We start from the raw sequence: 19,112 nt of genomic DNA, 5'->3' as shown, positions 1-19,112 counted from the left end.
TTGTCAGCTGCATCTGTACTGAGGCAAAATTCCCACTGCAGTTCACAGGAGTTTTGCCTGGAAAAGGGCTGAAGGATTGGGCCCTTAATTTAAAGATTTGGCAGCAATTTTGATGGGCTGTAGTAATACCATTTGGAAAGTTAAATTTGCAGACATGAGGGTTAGATGCTTCTCTTTTAAACAACAGCTTAGATTATTCAGAATCTGTACATGCCATGTGGGTCACAGAAATATGTCCAGCACATCAGATCCAATCCAGGAGCCAGGTACTGGACACCTCTGACCTACCCCCCAAAAAAGAATTCATTCCTTCTGCTTTCTCCTGACTGCTGCATAATCCCCTCAGGCCACCAGTGCCACGTTTGCTTGCTATGATCAGAGAGCTACCACTCTCCAGCTGCACACAAGCACCCTTTTACACATATGGAGGGAGAAAATGTGCACACCCAGCTGTTTCTGACAGGATATACTCACCACCTCAGTGACAAGAGTGGGATATGCAGCAGAGCATCCAGCATGCACCATTCTAACACAAATCCAGCCAGTGTGATGCTAACACAAACCTATCCCGTGTGGTACTAACACAGATCTAACCTACATGACATAAGCAGGAGAAGGTCTTTTCAAGAGACATCCATTGGAAATATCATGAATAGATCTGACCTGCTGCAGTGAAAGCGACCTCAGCTGAAACAAACAAGCTAATAGGAAAAGCAAAAACAATTTCTGCACCAATGAGAGTGATTCCCCACTCAGGGCCGGCTCCAGGCACCAGCTTAACAAACAGGTGCTTGGGGCAGCCAAGGGAGAGGGGCGGCACCTGCGGCAATTCGGGGGTGGCAGGTCCCTCACTCCCTCTAGGAGCGAAGGACCTGCCGCTGAACTGCCGCCGCTGATTGCGGCTTTTTTTTTTTTTTTTGCTTGGGGCGGCAGAAATGCTGGAGCCAGCCCTGTCCCCACTAGATACATGCAGGACCTGATGTGAATGAGAGTGAGGCTTACACAACAAGGGGAAAATGCAACCCCTCGGAGTACAATAAGATCTTTTCACACATGGGATCCAATGGCCTTAATCTGCTTTTGGAGGACTTTGCATTTGATGGAGGACACAACTGCCTTGCTTAGATGGAAGGGACTGATAAGTAGCACGTGCTGGTGAAAGACAGGGAAGGAGAGAGCTTATTAAAAATAGGGGCATCGCTCCTGTTGTCTGTGTACAGGCAAAACTCCTGTGGGTGTCCGCAGCATGCAAGGAATCAGGCTCGGAATGTAAAGCTCCAATGGTATCAGCTGATTAGTATTGGAAACTTGAAGACAATGGGAGTTCTGCTTGAGCCTCGGCTGCAGGCTCATTATTTGCAACAAGCCTGTTATTCTGCACGTGGTTAAATTGTTAGTTGAAATCTGCACCCACTGTGTCTGTCATATTGGGCCGGATTCTGGGCCCAGTGAAGTCAATGGGAAAACTCTCGTTTCTTTCAATGCAGCATCAGCTTCATTGTAAGTACTGTGAGAGCTGATAGCATATTACATACGGGGACTAAAGATCAGCCTGTGTTTGCACACATTTCCTGTTCTGAGTTGGCACCGCTGGCTAAATAGTACCTATTAAAGCCACATAAAGATTCCTCACATTTCTACATGGGTTGTCTTTATTTCAGATCCAATTGCTGTAGCCATGGAGGGCAGAAAATCATCTGCTTCTACCCATTCCCATAGGACAGACTGAAACCCACTGCACTTCTACTACCTTAGAAAGTACCTTCTTTGGAGAACTACAGTTCTATTCCAACCAAGCTATTTCATGTATAATGGGAGTTCACTATCTTCCTGAGGAGCCCTGAGACATAATCAGAACCCTCCAGATTTACCAAGTGCTGGCTAAACTATTCCACTTGCTGAGGCATGAGGGTGGCTGGTGCGGTTAATTTAGGAAACATCAATGGGTTGACTCCATTAGATCAGAAAGAAAAATCTTCTAAATTAAAGGCCCCCCTCACCATGGGCGGTGGGTATCATAGGCAGGGGTAGGCTGTGCCTCCCCAAACAGCCTAGCATTGCCCCGCCCACGCTCCGTCCCCAGGCCAGGCCCTGTTCTGCAGTTCCCAGTGCTCCGCCCTAGCTGGCCCAGGCTGCCTGGGGCTGGCTGGCCTGCCTCCCGCAGGGACTCAGGGTGACTGGTGCTGGGGCCGCGCTGCTCGGAGCACCGGGGCTGGGGGCGCTGCAGCCGTGCCGCCCTGCCACCTGGAGCACCAGGGCTGGGGACAGCCTGGCTGGCTCCAAAGCACCAGCAGCGGGGGCGCTGCCACCCAGCACACGGGGGTTGGCCATGCCACCCGAAGCACCGGGGCTGGTCATGCCACCCGGCTGCCCAGAGCACAGCGCGCTGCTGCCTGGCACTCAGGGGCTGGCCGCCCGGAGCACCGGGACTGGAGCCTCGTCGCCTGGCACTGGGACCCGTGGTGTGGGTGCTTTGGGCTCCTGCGGGGAGAGGGGGCAAACGTGGAGGGGGAGGGCAGAAGGGGAGGACGAGAGGGAGGGCAGAAGGGGAGGGGCCAGGGCTAGCCTCCTCCAACGGCTGCCTATGCCCCCCACTGATCTTTATTATCCTGGATGGATATTTCTGACAGACACAATGCAGCTGGATGAGAAGAGAGGAAAGGAGGATGCCCAGCAGAATGGTTGTAGACGGCTTTCATGGAAGTTAAGATGCTCTAGTCTTCTACAGCGCAACAGATCAAGAGCCTCAGAGGCAGGCAGGCAGCCATGACACACGCAGGAGAAACAAATAACTGGTGGGAAAGAGAAAAAGAGGGGTGGGGGAGAGTAAATTAAATGTTACCTAGAGTAATAAATCCATGAATGAAATTGGCATTGTTAGTCTTCAGAAAAATATCAAAGCTCTTCTCCAATCTGTCTGTGTTGTAACACCACTAACGTCCTACCTAGGCACCTGGCAGGATTCATCTGGAAAGCATTCCTGAGTGTTTTGTATTGACTTCAGTGAGAGCGCTGGGTGTGCCAGGGATGCAGGAGAGCCGGCCTTTGACAAGACAAACGGGTTTGTTTCTGAAGCAGGGGGAGTGACCTTACTTTGGAAATGAAGGCCCTGCAGCAAGAGGTAATGGGTCACCACAGTAAAGAGGTTGGCACAGTGAGCCCTCTGGGATCTCCTCCATTCCCAATTTGAGGGTCACAAGCAGGTGTCAGGGGTCATGGCCCCTCCCCCTTCCATATTGCTAAACTGGAGGGTGGTCCCAGCTAGCTAGGAGGAGGCGGGGTCCAAACTAGATGGGTGGCGGTGCCAGGGGCATCACAGAAAAGGGGGTCATGGCATGGTAGCTGAGCGCGCTGAATCTGGGATGAATTGAAAGGTGGGCACAGTACGGAACACATGATTCCCCATCCCCTCCCAAAGGCTGGTGCGAGTTTTGCTGGGTTTGCAGGATAACGCCCCCTGTGCCTGGCTCTAGACAGTTGTATTCGCCCCTTGCTTTCCCGAGTACTAAATTCACACAACCCTACACACGGGGATGGGGGCTGTGATTTAAACATACCGATTCTGAAACAGCAACTGGATCCTCTCAAAGGCATGAAACCATTAGGAAGTAACTTCCTTCTTGATCACTTGGCTTTCTCCTGGAGTGGGGCCCCAAACATATCCCCCAAATCCACACCCTCTCCCCCCAGCTTTGTGGAAGTGAATTGCTATTCTCAGTCCAGCGCCCAGCGGACAAGCCTTCCTCCACGTCACCAGTCAGCAGCGTCATTAGCCCCCTGGTTCGGAGTTTCAGGAGAAAGCTGAGGACTGGATGGGCCATTGAGACTGGTCTCCCCTCTCACCACTAGAAGTAACAGTAGGACATTGGAAAAAGCGAAAAAGAGTCCTGTGGCACCTTATAGACTAACAGACGTATTGGAGCATGAGCTTTTGTGGGTGAATACTTTGCTGGAGCAGGGAGGGGAAATGGGCACTGGCAGCATCCATGCTGCACCTGTCATGTGGGTAGGGAGAGGGCTTCAGCCTCCAGAGCTGTCAATCTGGCAGCGTTTTACAATCCTTAACTCCACACTAAGCATTTTAAGACAACAAAAGAAGGAATCCCAGCGGCCTCGCCCCCACCGCTGCACTTAGCTCCCCTTAGCTTCCTCCCACAGTATTTCCCGCCCCCGCATCTCTACTTTCACTGCTTCTGTCTCTGCTAGAAACCCATCCCAGCGACTGTAAACGCTCTGTGCGTCCTGGCTCTCCTCTGCCACCTACAGCTTGTCTTCACGGCGATTTAGTGCCCAGCAAGCCAGGGTGTGAATCTACTGTGCACTAGCTTGCCGGGCACTCACTGGCCACGCGGATGCTGCTGCCACACGTTGAAAGTTTCCTCGTGGGCGCTGACGTACTGCTCCTTGGAACTGGAGTATGACAAAGCGCACGAGGGAACTTTTAGTAAGTGGGCGCAGGGTCCGCGGGGCCAACAACTGTGCAGCAGCTACTGCATCATACATTCACCCCCCGGCTTGCCGTGTGCGAACTTGCCTTTACGTTGAATTCAGAGACCCACTAAACATACCGCCACTTTTTCCCAACCCACTACGCCTACAGGCCCCATTCCAACTCAGAAGCACCCTCCCGCCCTGCCGTGCACCATCTCCGACAAAGAGAGAAATCCTACGCTCGGATTTATACAGGAATATCATTCAGCGGCCAAGGGCCATTTACCATTTTCCCTTAATGAGTGTAAAACAGATTCATTGAGTAATACGCATCAACCAGTGAATTATCACAATTACCCAGTGCAGAAGCTTAATGTCCCTCTAGGCTTAAATCAAAATGCCAATTAGTGAAGGCTCCAGCCAGTCTCATCTGACCGTCACATGCTCTACAAAAGCTTCTGCGTGGTGAGGTTTCTATCGGCATTCAAGCAGCACACACACAGCCCTGTCGCTCGAGCCGAAGCTCCAAAGGCAGCATGCACATACACAGCAACTGGAAGAGGAAAAGATGAGATGTACCAAAGCGTCTCCTAACCAGGAATCCTTTGTCTGGTCCAAACCTGGGGGGATGACAATGCTGTGCCCTGGCTCTGAACACAAGCTGCCGGTGATTAACCCCTTGTGTGCTGGTGAATATCTCGGCTTGTTGGGGCAAAATGCCCCTGGGTGCTGTTCACGTGCCGCAGGTAGATCAGTTCCAAGTGGCACGCAGAACATACGTGGGTGCACCGATAATCAGGGCAGAGCACGTAAAGGACTAGTTTCTACATCAACAGAGATGGGCCCAGGTGGTATTTGGATCTGGAGTTCTGGGTCAGGCCCATCTCTTCCTCAAAAGTCTTCCTCTGATACTCCACCGTGGGAGTAAAGGGGGTTGGAAGTGACATTGGAAGGTACTGTTGCCAGTTTTCACTGTGATCCTGATTCCGAGTCGCTGCTGCCTGAAGGTAAAGGGCCAGATCAGCGAAGCTGATCTGAGGATCTGGTCGCACTTGGGAGAAGATGTCACTGTTCAGGATACTGGCGTGATTATAAAGTCTCACGGCGTTTGTGTGTCACTTGTTACTACAGCACTAGTGATCCCTTCAGACTTTCCACCAAACATGCTTCTCACAACCACCCCCTAAGGAGCTGCTACACAGGGGCGGCCATTGGTCATTCAACTCCCTGCAGAAAAGCAATGGGGGGGTTAATCTTCACCTGCAGCTCCCGTAGGTGCAGCCAATTTCTGGAGCCTGCTTGCCCAACCTGCAGACTGGCCTGCCATAGGGAGGTGTGGGAGGTGTACCCTAGGATTTAGACATAAGTCAAGAGGCAGCAAGATGGCCCCTTGTTGGGGCCTCGCTCGACCAAGCCTTCTTCCCAGCACAGCCTGCCCCTTTCTGCTTTGCTCTGTCGCCATCACCTTGAAAAAGAACATGAGGGACCCAAGCCCCAACGTCTCCACAAAGACAAATGACCTCATAGAAACGCAAAGCGCCTCCTCCTCTCCCTGAAATGCACCTTGTGGGTTACTGATGTCCGTCTGGACCGCCACAAAACTTACTTCATGCAGGGTCATAGCCCACACCCAGGCAGTGCCCTCCTCAGGAGGGATAGCTCAGTGGTTTGAGCATTGGCCTGCTAAAGCCAGGGTTGTGAGTGCAATCCTTGAGGGGGCCATTTAGAGATTTGGGGCAAAAATCTGTCTGGGGATTGGTCCTGCTTTAAGCAGGGGGTTGGATTAGATGACCTCCTGAGGTCCCTTCCAAACCCGATATTCTATGATTCTTTGCAGCCAACAGTATCTCCTCAGCAGGGCCGGCTCCAGGGTTTTTGCCGCCCCAAGCGGCGCAAAAAAAAATAAATAAATAAAAAAAGCCGCGATCGCGATGGCAATCTGCGGCGGCAATTCGGCGGGAGGTCCTTCGCTCCGAGTGGGAGTGAGGGACCTTCCGCCAAATTGCAGCCGAATAGCTGGACATGCCGCCCCTCTCCGGAGTGGCCGCCCCAAGCACCTGCTTGGCAAGCTGATGCCTGGAGCCGGCCCTGCTCCTCAGAGTAGGAAGAGCAGAAAATGTTTTCCATTCATTTAACTGTTGAGTCCCTTTCTGAGGATAAGTAGAGGCTCAGACAAACCCAGTTCCCTGTTTCCAACCTCAGGCGCATTCCTGCCTGGCCACTGCCGCCTGGGTTTCACTCTGAATTTCAAGTTCATGTGGTGCAAAACCAAAACCTCCAGGTTTCATATCAAAACCATACGGAGCTGTGCATTGAGCATGATTTTGATGTCAACCCACAAATTATCCCAAGCACGCTTAGGCATGGCCTAGGCATGCTCAGATCCTTTCAGTGACAATGGTCCAGAGTTTCAAGTCTGCAACACACCCTGAAACCAGGGGGGTAGCGAGCATGTCCTGATTTCCCTGCAAACGTTTTCTGCAGCTCTAGTGCCGACCTAAATATGTCAATCAACAACTAAGCCCTGCCGGCTCATTCTGGAGTGGCTAAGAGATGTGTCCCTCACCATGAGGTGGCCAATCACAGAGCAGAATGTTTCACTAGCTCTTGCCTTTCCCAGATCTCCTGGGCTGACCAAAGTACAAGGGAACACTGCCATGGGAGGAAGAGGAGCAGAAGGAGTCTCAGAGCGAAGAAAATGCTGTTCCTATGTAGTGCACTGAAGTGCCTTTGATGTACAAAGCCCCACTGGCAAGAGCAAAGGAGAAGCTCGGAGAGAAATGACAGGTGATTATTTCCAAGGCTGTGGAATTACTGTAACGATGCTTCTACTTGTGATAGCACTAGCTAGAAGCTGGGAATGAGCGACAGGGGCTGGATCACTAGATGATCACCTGTTCTGTTCATTCCCTCTGGGGCACCTGGCATTGGCCATTGTCGGAAGACAGGATACTGTGCTAGATGGACCTTTGGTCTGACCCAGTATGACCGTTCTTATGTCCTGGGGTTTACAGGGTCTGGAAACAGGCAAATTACACCTACTTCTTCATGGACTCCAGGACGGCGTTTGAAATTAAGAACCAGCCCATGAAATTAAGTGCCCATCCTGCGCCAGTGCACGGAGCTCCATCTCTGGACCTGCAGCCTCATTGCCGAGCACTGCCAGCAGCTCTCCTCTCTGCTGGGAGCTGCGCAGAGGGTTGTGAGACTGGAGCTGAGCGAGAGACGGGATCTGGGGGATCTGGGCATGAAAAATGCCAGATTCCAGCTGCACACCCCGGACTTGCATCGCTGTGGCCACACTGCCCGCTGCTGCCCAGATCTCGCTTCCCTTCTCAACCAGAACCATTCACTGTCTGGCAGAGTTGGATCTCAGCAAGAACCAACTGGGGTGGAGCAGCTCTTCCATGCACTGAAAAAGGTGCATTGCACAGTCTGGATCCTGTGGGCTTTGCGACCATCCTGTGGCTTTGGCAAGCCCAAACCATAAGGGAAAATTTGAAGTCTCAGATAAGGCCCTTTTGAAGATGCATCTCTTTAAAATGCATTGGTCACTCCATACTACAAATCAGGTTTTGAATCCTTCCTACCACCCGCTTCTTTCATGGTTCTGTATGTTAGTTAGTGCCTACGGTATGCTCCTCTCCACTCCTTAATACTGGCCTTTGTATTACAGTGTTGCCATTCACTGCTTCTAAATATGAAGTAATTGCTCATGTTGTCCCTGCTTGATGAAACTCCCTCCCATAACTTTATAGCTGACTTCCTTGGCTAGCTTAGGTAATATTTTTCAGTTTAGGTTTTCTCCAATTATTTTTACCCTTAATTTGCTGGATTTTCCAGTTTCTGTATCTTGCTTATTTGCTTTATTGTCCCATCTCCATGACACTCATGAAAGGTGCAACAGAAACCACAGAAGTAGTTATATTAATTGTAGTAACAAACGCTATCATTTCAATTAGCAACTGTGACTAACATGGACATATTTATCAGTAAAACTCTACTGCTATTCATAGATTTTAAGACCAGAAGGGACTATTATGACCATCTAGTCTGACATGCTGCATAACACAGGTCTGAGAATTTTACCCTCTAATCCCTGCATCAAACCCAGTAACTTGTGATTGAAATACAGCCCCTCTTTTAGAGAGACATCCATTCTTATTTTAAAAGAATTAAAGTGATGGAGAATCTATCACAAGCCTTGGTAAGTGGTTCCAGTGGAAGACTTTGCCTTATTGCTGAAAATCTGCATCTCATTGGACTTCATCCAACCACAACCTACTGGGCAGCACTAAAAGCCACCTCAGAAGTGCCATGACTCAGCTGCTATTTATTCCCCAAAAGACCTAAAAAACATCTAGACAGTGAGCAGCTTGTATAACGAACTATCCCAGGCAAGAAGCAAGCACTTTGATAGTGCTCATTCCAAAATCAGCTTCAAAGAAGTAATTTTGATGTCTGAAATGAACTATCAATGGGAATATTTTCTCTTCAGCTAAAGGAAAACTAATTAGCAGACTAAGCCCTGTGGGGGAAGAGGGGGAATCGATCTAAATTACGCAACTTCAGCTACGTGAATAATGTACTTAGATCGACTTACCATGGTGTCTTCACCACGGTGAGTCGACTGCTGCCGCTCCCCCGTCAACTCTGCCTGCGCCTCTCGCGGCGCTGGAGTACAGGAGTCGACGGGAGAGCGCTTGGGGGTCCATTTATCGCATCTAGACTAGACGCAATAAATGGATCCCCGCTGGATCGATCGCTGCCTGCCGATCCGGCGGGTAGTGTAGACATACCCTAAGATGCAATAGCCTGGGCCCAAGCAGAGTCATGAATAAAGCAAACTGCAGTTGGATTAGTGCACATGTTTCTCCTGTCCTCATTGTTCCACATGTATTATAGCTAGATCCAGGTCCTATCGAAAACATTAGTAAAACTGTCATTGGCTTCAGTAGGAGCAGGATTTGGCCATCAGGGCAAGATCCCGCAAAGAGCTGAGTGCTTGGTGAGAAGACTAAAAGTATCATCGTTCTGCTCAGCTCCTTGCAGATTGAGCCTCAGGAGTTTGGGAAAGCTGCCAGTCTAGAGGGGCCAGAAAGCCTGGCATTTTTCAAGAAATGCAAGAAAAGCTGCTAGTCAGATGCTGGAAAAGTCTTGTGTTTCAGCCGATTATTCTGGTGCATTAGTTCCAATCAAACTTTGAAATGGAAAATAGAAACAGGAAGCGTCCTATCCACTTTGCATGGAGAAGATTAACTTCCAGAGACAACCACCCGGAGGCGCAGCTTAGAGCCCCAAACTGCTAGAGCTTCTCAAAAGAGTTTCATCCACGTTGGATCGATGGAAAGTGGATTTTTCACGAAATGGAAATCTTCGCTCAAAAACTTCCATTTGCATCTAAAATGTTTGGGTCTTTGTCGAAAAGCTGAGGATGTGAAAAATTGAAAACGTTTGCTTTTTAGCAAAAACCCACAAAATTGCAAAGATATCCCTCCCCCAGACACCCACTGCTCTGCTTATCCACTTTTCTCTTTCCTATTCCCTCTCTCCTTCTGCCCCTTTTTCTTGTTCCACTCCTCTTCTCTTTTCGCCCTCTCCTTCTTTGTGCTGCTCTCAGTTACTTACAGCAACCTACCAAATCGTACTCATTTTCATTTATTTCTGTATTTACCTCCTTTAGATTTAGAATAAATAAAAAGTGCCCACAGACAGGCTCTGAGCCTCCTGTTAATTATATAAAAATGACAAAAATTGAAAAGCAACACAATGAGTTCAACCCATCTACGAACGCAAACAATATATTGCCCCCAGACATTGGTCTGTACTGCAATCCACCTGCCTCTCTCCAAAGGCCAGGGGAAATAAACAAGCACTGTAGGGTGCTCTGAAAGCCAGCAAATCGGGACTGGATGTGGGAGGCCTTTACAGAGAATGCCCTGCCAGCCACTCCCTCGCTATTATATCCAGGGGAATCTAACAGCAGTGCTTCCACTAACTTGAACCGCAGCAGTATATCCCAGGGAGAGAGGGAACACAAAGGGTCTGATTCTGATCTCCCACTGGTGTTAACCAGGAGTAACTCCACGAAACACAATGGTGTTACACTGGCATGAAGGAAAAGAGTGGAGCATCCAGCTCATAATGTGAACAGTGAGAGGCACAGCTCCCTTGCCTCTTGTGCTAGTGTTCATGATTTGTCGCTGGTGTCCATGACATTCTCTAGACCTGCAGTATGCCAAGAGTGAATTTTGGATTTCTTTGCAGTTGCCTGTTATTACTGCCCCTGGGGCTTATTTTCTGTCCCTAAATTAAAGAGTAAAATCTTTCCTGATAATGTGCAGATATTGCAGTACGGACCGTGGGAACACTGGGTTGGGGTTTCAATCATAGTCTTATTGTGTGCGTGTGTGTTGGTGGAAAGGGGCCCCTGACAATTCAGAAGCCTGCAGTCCTCCTTTAGCTACGGAGTAGGCACAGCAGGGGCAATAGGAGTATACTCTTCCCATCACCCTGCCAATATACTCCAGCTTTGAGCCCAGAAAGCTGAGAGGGTGTTAAAGTTCACGTGGCCCATTCAGGGCCCGATCAAAGCCCATTGAAATCAATGGAAACTCTCGCATTGACTTCAGTGGGCTTTGCATCAGGCCTTCACTGCTTGGGCTCTCTGCTGAGATGCTAACAAGGGAGTCAGCTGTGCTAGTGAATTGTTTCTTTTGTTGTGGGGGCTTTCGTCCAGTAGGAACTGAACTGAGAACCATTAACTCGTTTCACATAAGCCACTGAATAGCCATCAGAGGGTTAAAAACATTTGCAAACCTAAAGACCTCTTTCCATGATGCCAGCTATAATATTGTGGGGGACAGTCTATCTTATTACTCTTTTCAGTCTCTGCTTGGATCCTCCAGCCCAACAGCCACTCATGTTTTTATTTCCTTTTAAAGGACAGTTCAGTAGCTCCCACTTAGAGCAAAAAGAGAAAATACTAAACCCTGGCATTTTCCTCTGCTTTTCAGTCGCCATGGCAACAGAACCCACTTGCCCAAAGCAATTATCTGCCTCTGACAGTGGAGCTGTTTAAGGGCCGTTATGAAAATGAAAAGTTTACTGGAGATAGGGTGAGCTTCATCAAAGCAACCATCACCTTTGATTCAATGAGAAATGCTCTGCCTTCGCTCACCAAGCACAGGCCAAACATATGCTGTCACCTGAGACCCTAGGCATGTAAATATGGGACCACTTGAAATACGTATATACTCCTTCATTAGCCTGTTCATTTATAAGCCGACACCCCCAAAATGGATAGGTAAAAATAGCAAAAACTGTATGACCCTTTCATAAGCTGACCCTATATTTCAGGGGTTGGAAAACTTTGGCTCCCGTCAGAGTAAGCCGCTGGCGGGTTGGGACATTTTGTTTACTTGGAGCGTCTGCAGGCATGGAGCCCCTTGGCTCCCTGTGGCCGCAGTTCGCCGTTCCCAGCCAATGGGAGCTGTGGGAAGTGGCACGCCCATTGGCTGGGAACAGCGAACCGTGGCCACAGGGAGCTGAGGGGCTCCGTGCCTACAGACACTCCAGGTAAACAAAACGACAATGTATTAGATATTCAATTCAATGATTCCATAGAGTTTAAAATCATTAAATTTTGGTGTAGACCTGTTTATAAGCCAACCCCGGCTCTTTGATGCGTCACTTTTTTACCAAAAATATTCGGCTTATGAACGAGTATATACAGTAACTGGCTCACAGTCTCCACTGTTCACCTTCAGCAGAGCCATGGGTGAAAGATAAGGACGGTTCTAGCTACCACAGCATACACTTAGTCCTATAGACCAGTGGCTCTCAACCTTTCCAGACTACTGTCCCCCTTTCCAGAGTCCGATTTGTCTTGCATACCCCAACTTTCACCTCACTTAAAAACTACTTGCTTACAAAATCAGACATAAAAATACAAAAGTGACACAGCACACTGTTACTGAAAAATTGCTGACTTTCTCATTTTTACCATATCGTTATAAAATAAATCAACTGGAATATAAATATTGTAGTTATGTTTCAGTGTCTAGTATATAGAGCTGTATAAACAAGTCATTGTATGAATTTTTAGTTTGTACTGACTTCACTAGAGCTTTATATGTTGTCTGTTGTAAAAGTAGGCAAATATGTAGATGAGTTGATGTACCCCCCAGGGGTACGCATAGCCCTGCTTGAGAACCAGTGCTATAGACAAGTCTACACCAGGGCTACATCATTTACATTCATTTACATTCTCAGATCAATAGCACTACTCTGTTTGATTTAACTAATGTGGCAAGAAACCACTGAAAAACTGATAAGCAAAGTGAAGCTGCCAGATTCTATTCCTAGGACCAAATTCTGCTCTCTCTCACACCGTACCAGCACAAATCCAGAGTAACTCCACTGCACTCAGCAGAAGTGAAAATCAAATGGGTTTGACTTCACAGTTCTGGTTCTGGCATAGTTCTACATGCCTATCAGTTGTTATTTGGCTTGATATGGCTCGTTCAGACTGTTGCCATGCAACGCTGGAGATCCATGGAGCGCCATTCACACACAATGAGTAGGTCTGCACTGCAATCGGAGGTGTGACTGCAGTCAGCGAACGTATGCCCAAGGTACCTTTGATACAGCTAACTTGAGTATTAATAGCAATGAAGCTGCAGCAACATGGACTGGACAAGCCGCGTATGTACTCGGGCAACTAGCCCGTGCTGCCATTGTAATTTGAGCAACCTCAATCAAAGCTAGTTCAAGTGTGTCTACACCTACTGCAGAGGTGCAGTCCACACCTCAGATTGCAGCACATAGATATAGCCTCTAAGTGTCATGTAGATCTACCTGCTGTGTCCTCGTACGATCAGTAAGTTTGAAAGCAAGTAGCCTTACCTAGTTTACCTTATTTTCATTGGGATCGGTTACTCGGTCTAGTCCGTAGTCGAGGATGTCTTGCATGCCTGGCTGTTACAAATAAGAAACAACAATACATTGGTGTCTGCTTTTTCAAAACCATCTTAAGTCACGTGCAGAAATCTGCTGCTAATGAATAATTCCTCCAATTGGTGGAAAAAGGTAAAACACTGATTGATCTTTCCTGAGATGGCCGCAGGGTTGGCTGGAAGTGCATGGGAATATATATGGGACAGCCAACAGAGCAAGAGACATCTATAGAAGGGATAACCAAGAAGCATCCAAGCAGAGGTGACACCAGGAGACAATCCAGGAGAGATTTAACAGGAGAGATCCAGAGACATTCAGCCATTGGAGATCAAGGGTGATACAAGGGGCACGTATATAGGGAAAACCATGCTCAATTCAGTAATAATCTATATAGAGGAGACACACCTTGATATAGGCAATGAGAAGGGACAGGATGGTACTACTGTTATGTCTGCCTTGGGCACAAGTGATTTTTGAGTAGTTACCTGAGCTCCATCATAGTTAGATAATTGTCAATAATTAGATCTCAGTAGTGAGCTCTTCTGGGGAAAATGGAGAAACAGACCAGGAAAAAAAGTACTTAGTCTAAGTCTAAATTAGAACCAAAAGAACCAAATTCAGCCCTGGTAGAGCCAAAGGGGTTGCATCGGGGATGAACTGGGGCCAAAGTATTTGAGTGGTGCAAAGAGTCTCCCACCAACTGCTTTATCTGCAAGCAAAGGTCTAATTACTGGCTGACATTTGCCTCAGGCTTGACGCATCCCTGTATGTTAACAGCTGGGTTCTCCACTGGCCACTTACTCAGTATACACCATTAAACTGGCTCTTTGATTATGACTGGGATGAGGGAGTCAAGCTCCTGGCTACATGTCAGAGTCTGACAGCACGCTGGGACCAGCCTGGCTTCACTCAGGAAACACCCTGGTGACATGTGCCTCCAAAATAACAGCCCCCCGGGGGCAAAGGCAGTTAGGATTCTCTGTTCGCAGCATGGATGATGTGGTGAGTTGTTCCTTACTTCCCCTTTAAGAGCAAGTCTCAGGGGTTCGGGAAGTGAGTCGGCAGAGTGGATTAAAGTCTCTTTTTTGCGTCTAAGTGCACCTCTGCATCCCTGGCAGCTGGCCAAGCACAACCTTGGAGGCAGTGCCCCCAAAGCTGCCTTCTTAAACATGCAGTAAATTGCTCCTGGCTGAGCTCTCTGGACCCTATACCTCCAATATAGACTTTACAGCTATGGAGGACAGCATTCTACTTACAGGTGTTCGATGCACTAGCCAATAGGCTTTCTCCTGACAATCCAGCGCATACCTGTCTGCCTTTTTCCGTTCCTTTCCTGTCCTGCAAAGCAAAGAGTAGGTTTTAATCCCATCAGAGGAACGTGTGGGTTATTTTTCCCTTTTGATGACATTTTCTTGCATGTTAGCCACAGTTCTCACTGACGGGGACAGCACCGAAGGAATTTGCACTGTTTTCCTTTAAAACCAGCAAGAGCGAGAACATGATGCTGTTCTGACCTTTCCTCAGCCTCCTGACCTACAGGCTCACAAGGCTACATTCAGAAGGTTTGAGTGTGTGCTGCTTCTTCAGGCCACAACTAAACTCTGCTATTTCTTGACTGCACGTCGTGCTGTCCTAACTTACAACTGACGATTGGTTGAACCCCACTGATATCAATGCAGGGTGCTAGTTTTTGAGTAAACAACCTCTTCCTGAGCTCAGCTGGGATTAGGTGTATTCTCTTCTGTTTGGCCTGACAACAATTTGTTAGAATTCCTCCCTTTTACCTGCACTCAATTCTGCCCCCTCATGTATGTCTGTTCTAGGGTGACCAGATGTCCTGATTTTATAGGGACAGTCCCGATTTTGGGGGCTTTTTCTTATATAGGCACCTATTACCCCCCACCCCCGTCCCGATTTTTTACACTTGCTATCTGGTCACCCTAGTCTGTTCCCTGTAACATTTCAGGTGCCTACAGTGTCTGCTGTTTACCATGCGGGAGATAACCGTGATGTCTCTGACACCCATTTGTTTGGGGAACGGGTGGTTTTGATGGGAACTACTGTCCACAGAAGAACATAGCAGACACCATACAGGCCTGGAAGCTAGGTAGTCCTAGGTCTAAACCTCTGACCTCTGACTTGGGGTGCTAGTTCCCAATGCATTCACTGCATAGCGATGAACACGTCACTTCCCCTGTCACTGTTTCAGTTGCCCCGGGTGAAATTTCACAGAGATGTTGAGAGGATCAGTGTTGGCTTTAAAAAACGCACTGTGCGTCTCTTAGGCTATGTTCACACTGCAGTCATGGAGTGTGACTGCCCGAGCTAGCTTCAATCTAGCTAGCTCGGGTCCCGGAGCAGTGATGCCATGGTAGCATGGGTTTCAGCCTGGGCTCTACAAGCCTGCCCGGAACCTGGGTAATTACCAGGGTGACTAGACCGCACTGAAGCCAACACTGCCCCAGAGCTCCACTGCTCCAGCACCCTAACTAGCAACATTAAAGCAAGCTCGGGTATGTCTCCATGAGCTGCAATCACACGCCTGGACTGCAGTGTCGACATCCCCTTAGCCTGAGCCAGATCTGTACCAAACAGTGTTAATTTGCAGCAACAAACAGGAATTGACGGCATGTTTCCAAGAGGCAATCTCATAGATTCTGTTCTGACTTGCCTGATGCAATTGTAATGCGGAAATGCAAGGTGCTGGGGTACCAGGCAACATCTTATATGCAAGGGCCTAGATGCCTAAAGGTTGAGACAGGAATCCAGGGTTAAGCCCCTAAATAAAAGTGGCCTGATTCAAAGTTCAAAGGTGCTGAGCACATACAGCAGAGAAGACGGCACCACAGACCTCATGCTGGCTGTCGGCCAGGCCACTCAGATGGTGATTCAAAGAGAACCTTTTACAACTCCAAAGGGTCAAGGGCCTGATTCGGAAATCCCTACTCCAGCAAAACTGGTATTGAAGTTGCTGGAAGCTTTGCCTGAGTAAGGTCTTTTGCGCGGCAGGATCGGGCCCCTCATTTTCAACAGAAGTTGTAACAGAAGTAAGGGCAAAAACCTACTTTTGCATGTGCAATGAAGCATTTGCAAAGAGCTATTGGCACATGCAAGAAGGGTATATGCACACCCACACATGTGCTCCTTTGCATATGTAAACCACACTGCAACTCCACATTGTGTGTAAGCGAATTTAGTTATGCTTGTGTGCAAGAGCAAATGCAGGTGCAATGGGAGAGTGTGAATTTGTGTAGGCCACTGCCCACTCCCTTGAAAATTGAGAATTTTTAGCCCAAGTTAAGTGTCAAACGAATAGCAGGTCATGTGTGGAGGAATACAGTTCATATGGAAACAGTTTTCACCTTCACGTTCCCAAGGGAATGTTAATAAGCTGCTGTAAAATTGTAATTTAATATTTTTAATTGAACTCTATTATTTGATTGCACATCAAGTCAACACCCCATAGTCCCTCATGCCCCCAAATAAAGAAGCAAGTAACAGAATTTGAGAGAGCTCACCTATACTGCTCTTTGGCCTGCATAATAACAAAATCCCATTTGTAGTTTATTTTTTTATTTAGCAAGTTGTAATGTTCCTGAAATTAAAAAATAAAAAACCCAGTTAGTACAAAATTATGAACAATTGTGACAGACCTGGCAATTTCCTGCAATATGCTTGGAAGACTAAGTTTATGTATTATTGCAGGCCAGGATTGGATGTAACTTCTCTAGAGGAGAGATGTGACAGATGTGAGACCTTGGAGTTCAAAAGACTACACTGAAAATGTAGCAGACAAGTATGGACTTCTGGGACAATTAGAATGAAGTGTATTTCTTGGGGAATCCCAAGGGAGAAGTTAATGTGAATTCCCCAGCTCTGGTTATGCAAAAACCAGCCTTCTGAAGCTGTGCCCTGAAGAGAGGGCCATTGTCTGCTGATTACCTGTTACAGATGGCCAAGATCAAAGGTCCGAGTTGTATAAAAAAAATGGCTGTACTGCGCAGACTTGGGGTCTCGTTTTGGGTGATAGATGGATGAATTTGTAACCACAGGGAAAACAGCTTTATGTTTCAAAGGACTAAAACCTACCAGAGTCAAAGACTGGAATCAGGGGGTGATCTCTGGTAAGCTTTCAAGCATGCGTCTAGGGTTTTTTTTTTTTAATTATTTTAGTATGTTTGCTCTGTAATGCTTAAATGTGCTTGCTTAGAAGGCAATGGGTGGTGACGTATAGCTGAGGGAAATACACGGGTCATCCCCCTCGGACAGGAAGCAAAATGCAGGCACTGGCCTTTTAGGCAGTCTGGCTTGCTGGGGATATCACAGTGTAGGCAGGGACCTATGCAGCCTTAAAATTCCCAGTCAAGAGGGAGGGAGATGTGGGTCTCTGCCCAAGAGAGGAGACAGCTGGGAGCCGGAAGCCTAAAGTGGTGGACCAAAGAGGGTGAATACAGGTGCAATGGCTCTGAAACTGTGACAACACCATTCAGTTCAGAGCTTTTGGTTCTCAACATGCAGAACATGATAAAAACACGCCCTCCTCTCTGAACTAAACAAGGGATAGGCTGGCAATTTGAGCTAGAAAAACTGGGTGGTTCTGAAATGAATTACTATGAACTACATTCACTCTGAATACTTCATTCCAACATTTTGGAGAGGGTAACTGCCCCACTAAAATGATCATTTACTTTGAACACTTTTGTACATCCGCAGCTATTTCACAAAACAGAGGTGCCACTGGGAAGTGCACTGGCAGCTCTTGGTCACTTTCCACCCTCCAATCTCAAGAGCAGCTGGCTCGGAGCTGGCAAAGGCACAAACAATAGAACGTCTTCCTACCTTTTCATACTCTTCCAAAATCCCTTTCCTCTTAATATTTTTCTTGGCTAGGTAGATTGCTGGGAGAAAAGCAAAAAGGTTCAGTTACGAGGCAGATCAATAAAGCTAGTCCCTGGAATTGGCAAGCTGACCCTATGACAAAGAGTGGACCATTGTCCATCGTGACATCTTTCCCAGACACAAGCTCCAATCTCACAGAAGCCCACTCAAGAAAGATGTCCTTAGGGGCTACAGTCTGTCAAGGATGCTCCACTTGTCGATACAGAAGTGCAAGAATGGCTATCCTGCCTTACTCTCGAGCTTGATGTGGTTGATTATGCAGTTATATGCCAACAAATTGTGCCTTCCTTAAGGCCTGGGCCAAAGTACATTGGAGTCAATGGAAGGGTTTCAATTTGGCTTCAATGGGCACTGGATCAAACCCTTAAAAGGTTAGGAATTTTTTTTTTTCCAATTTGGGAGCAATTTTGTTGTTCTTCTAAAGCTTTTAAAATATTTTCTTTTAATGTTTAAAACCAAACTGGGTTATTTTCAGAAGGCGAGGCCTTCAGGTTCTAGGACAAATATATAAGGTACAAAAGTATCAGGTAAATAAAAGCTGGTGACCTAGGCGTTGGGAGCAACCCCGCAATGAACAAATCAGTGTGCACAGGCACCAACTTTCCTTGGCGCCGGTGGGTGCTCGTGCCCCCCTGCCCCAACTCCGCCCCCTCCCTGCCCCTATTGGACCCCTCCCCAAATCCCCGGTCCCACCTCTTCCCTGAGCACACCGCATTCCTCCTCCTTCCCCCTCCCTCCCAGCGCTTGCTGCACGAAACAGCTGTTTCGGGTGCAAGCACTGGGAGGGAGGGGGGAGAAGCAGGACTCGGCGGCACGCTCAGGAG

General features: G+C 48.0%; 1 protein-coding gene across 1 annotated transcript in view; it reads right to left on the bottom strand.

The window, feature by feature from the left end:
* The window catches only part of RGS9 (regulator of G protein signaling 9), a 70,931-nt gene that overhangs the window by 25,212 nt on the left and 26,607 nt on the right, over positions 1 to 19,112 (bottom strand). Inside the window, exons 6-9 of the mRNA XM_024198328.2 lie at positions 18,229 to 18,287; positions 16,908 to 16,984; positions 14,646 to 14,727; positions 13,348 to 13,410 (exon numbers count right to left, since the gene is read on the bottom strand). Coding sequence (XP_024054096.1) covers positions 13,348 to 13,410; positions 14,646 to 14,727; positions 16,908 to 16,984; positions 18,229 to 18,287 — 281 coding nt within the window. The remainder of the gene's footprint in view (positions 1 to 13,347; positions 13,411 to 14,645; positions 14,728 to 16,907; positions 16,985 to 18,228; positions 18,288 to 19,112) is intronic.

The sequence above is a fragment of the Terrapene carolina genome, unplaced genomic scaffold (genome assembly GCF_002925995.2).
Source record: "Terrapene carolina triunguis isolate 2854851 unplaced genomic scaffold, T_m_triunguis-2.0 Scaffold192, whole genome shotgun sequence".
Classification (NCBI taxonomy): Eukaryota; Metazoa; Chordata; order Testudines; family Emydidae; genus Terrapene; species Terrapene triunguis.
This window is presented reverse-complemented; position numbering and strand designations above follow the sequence as displayed.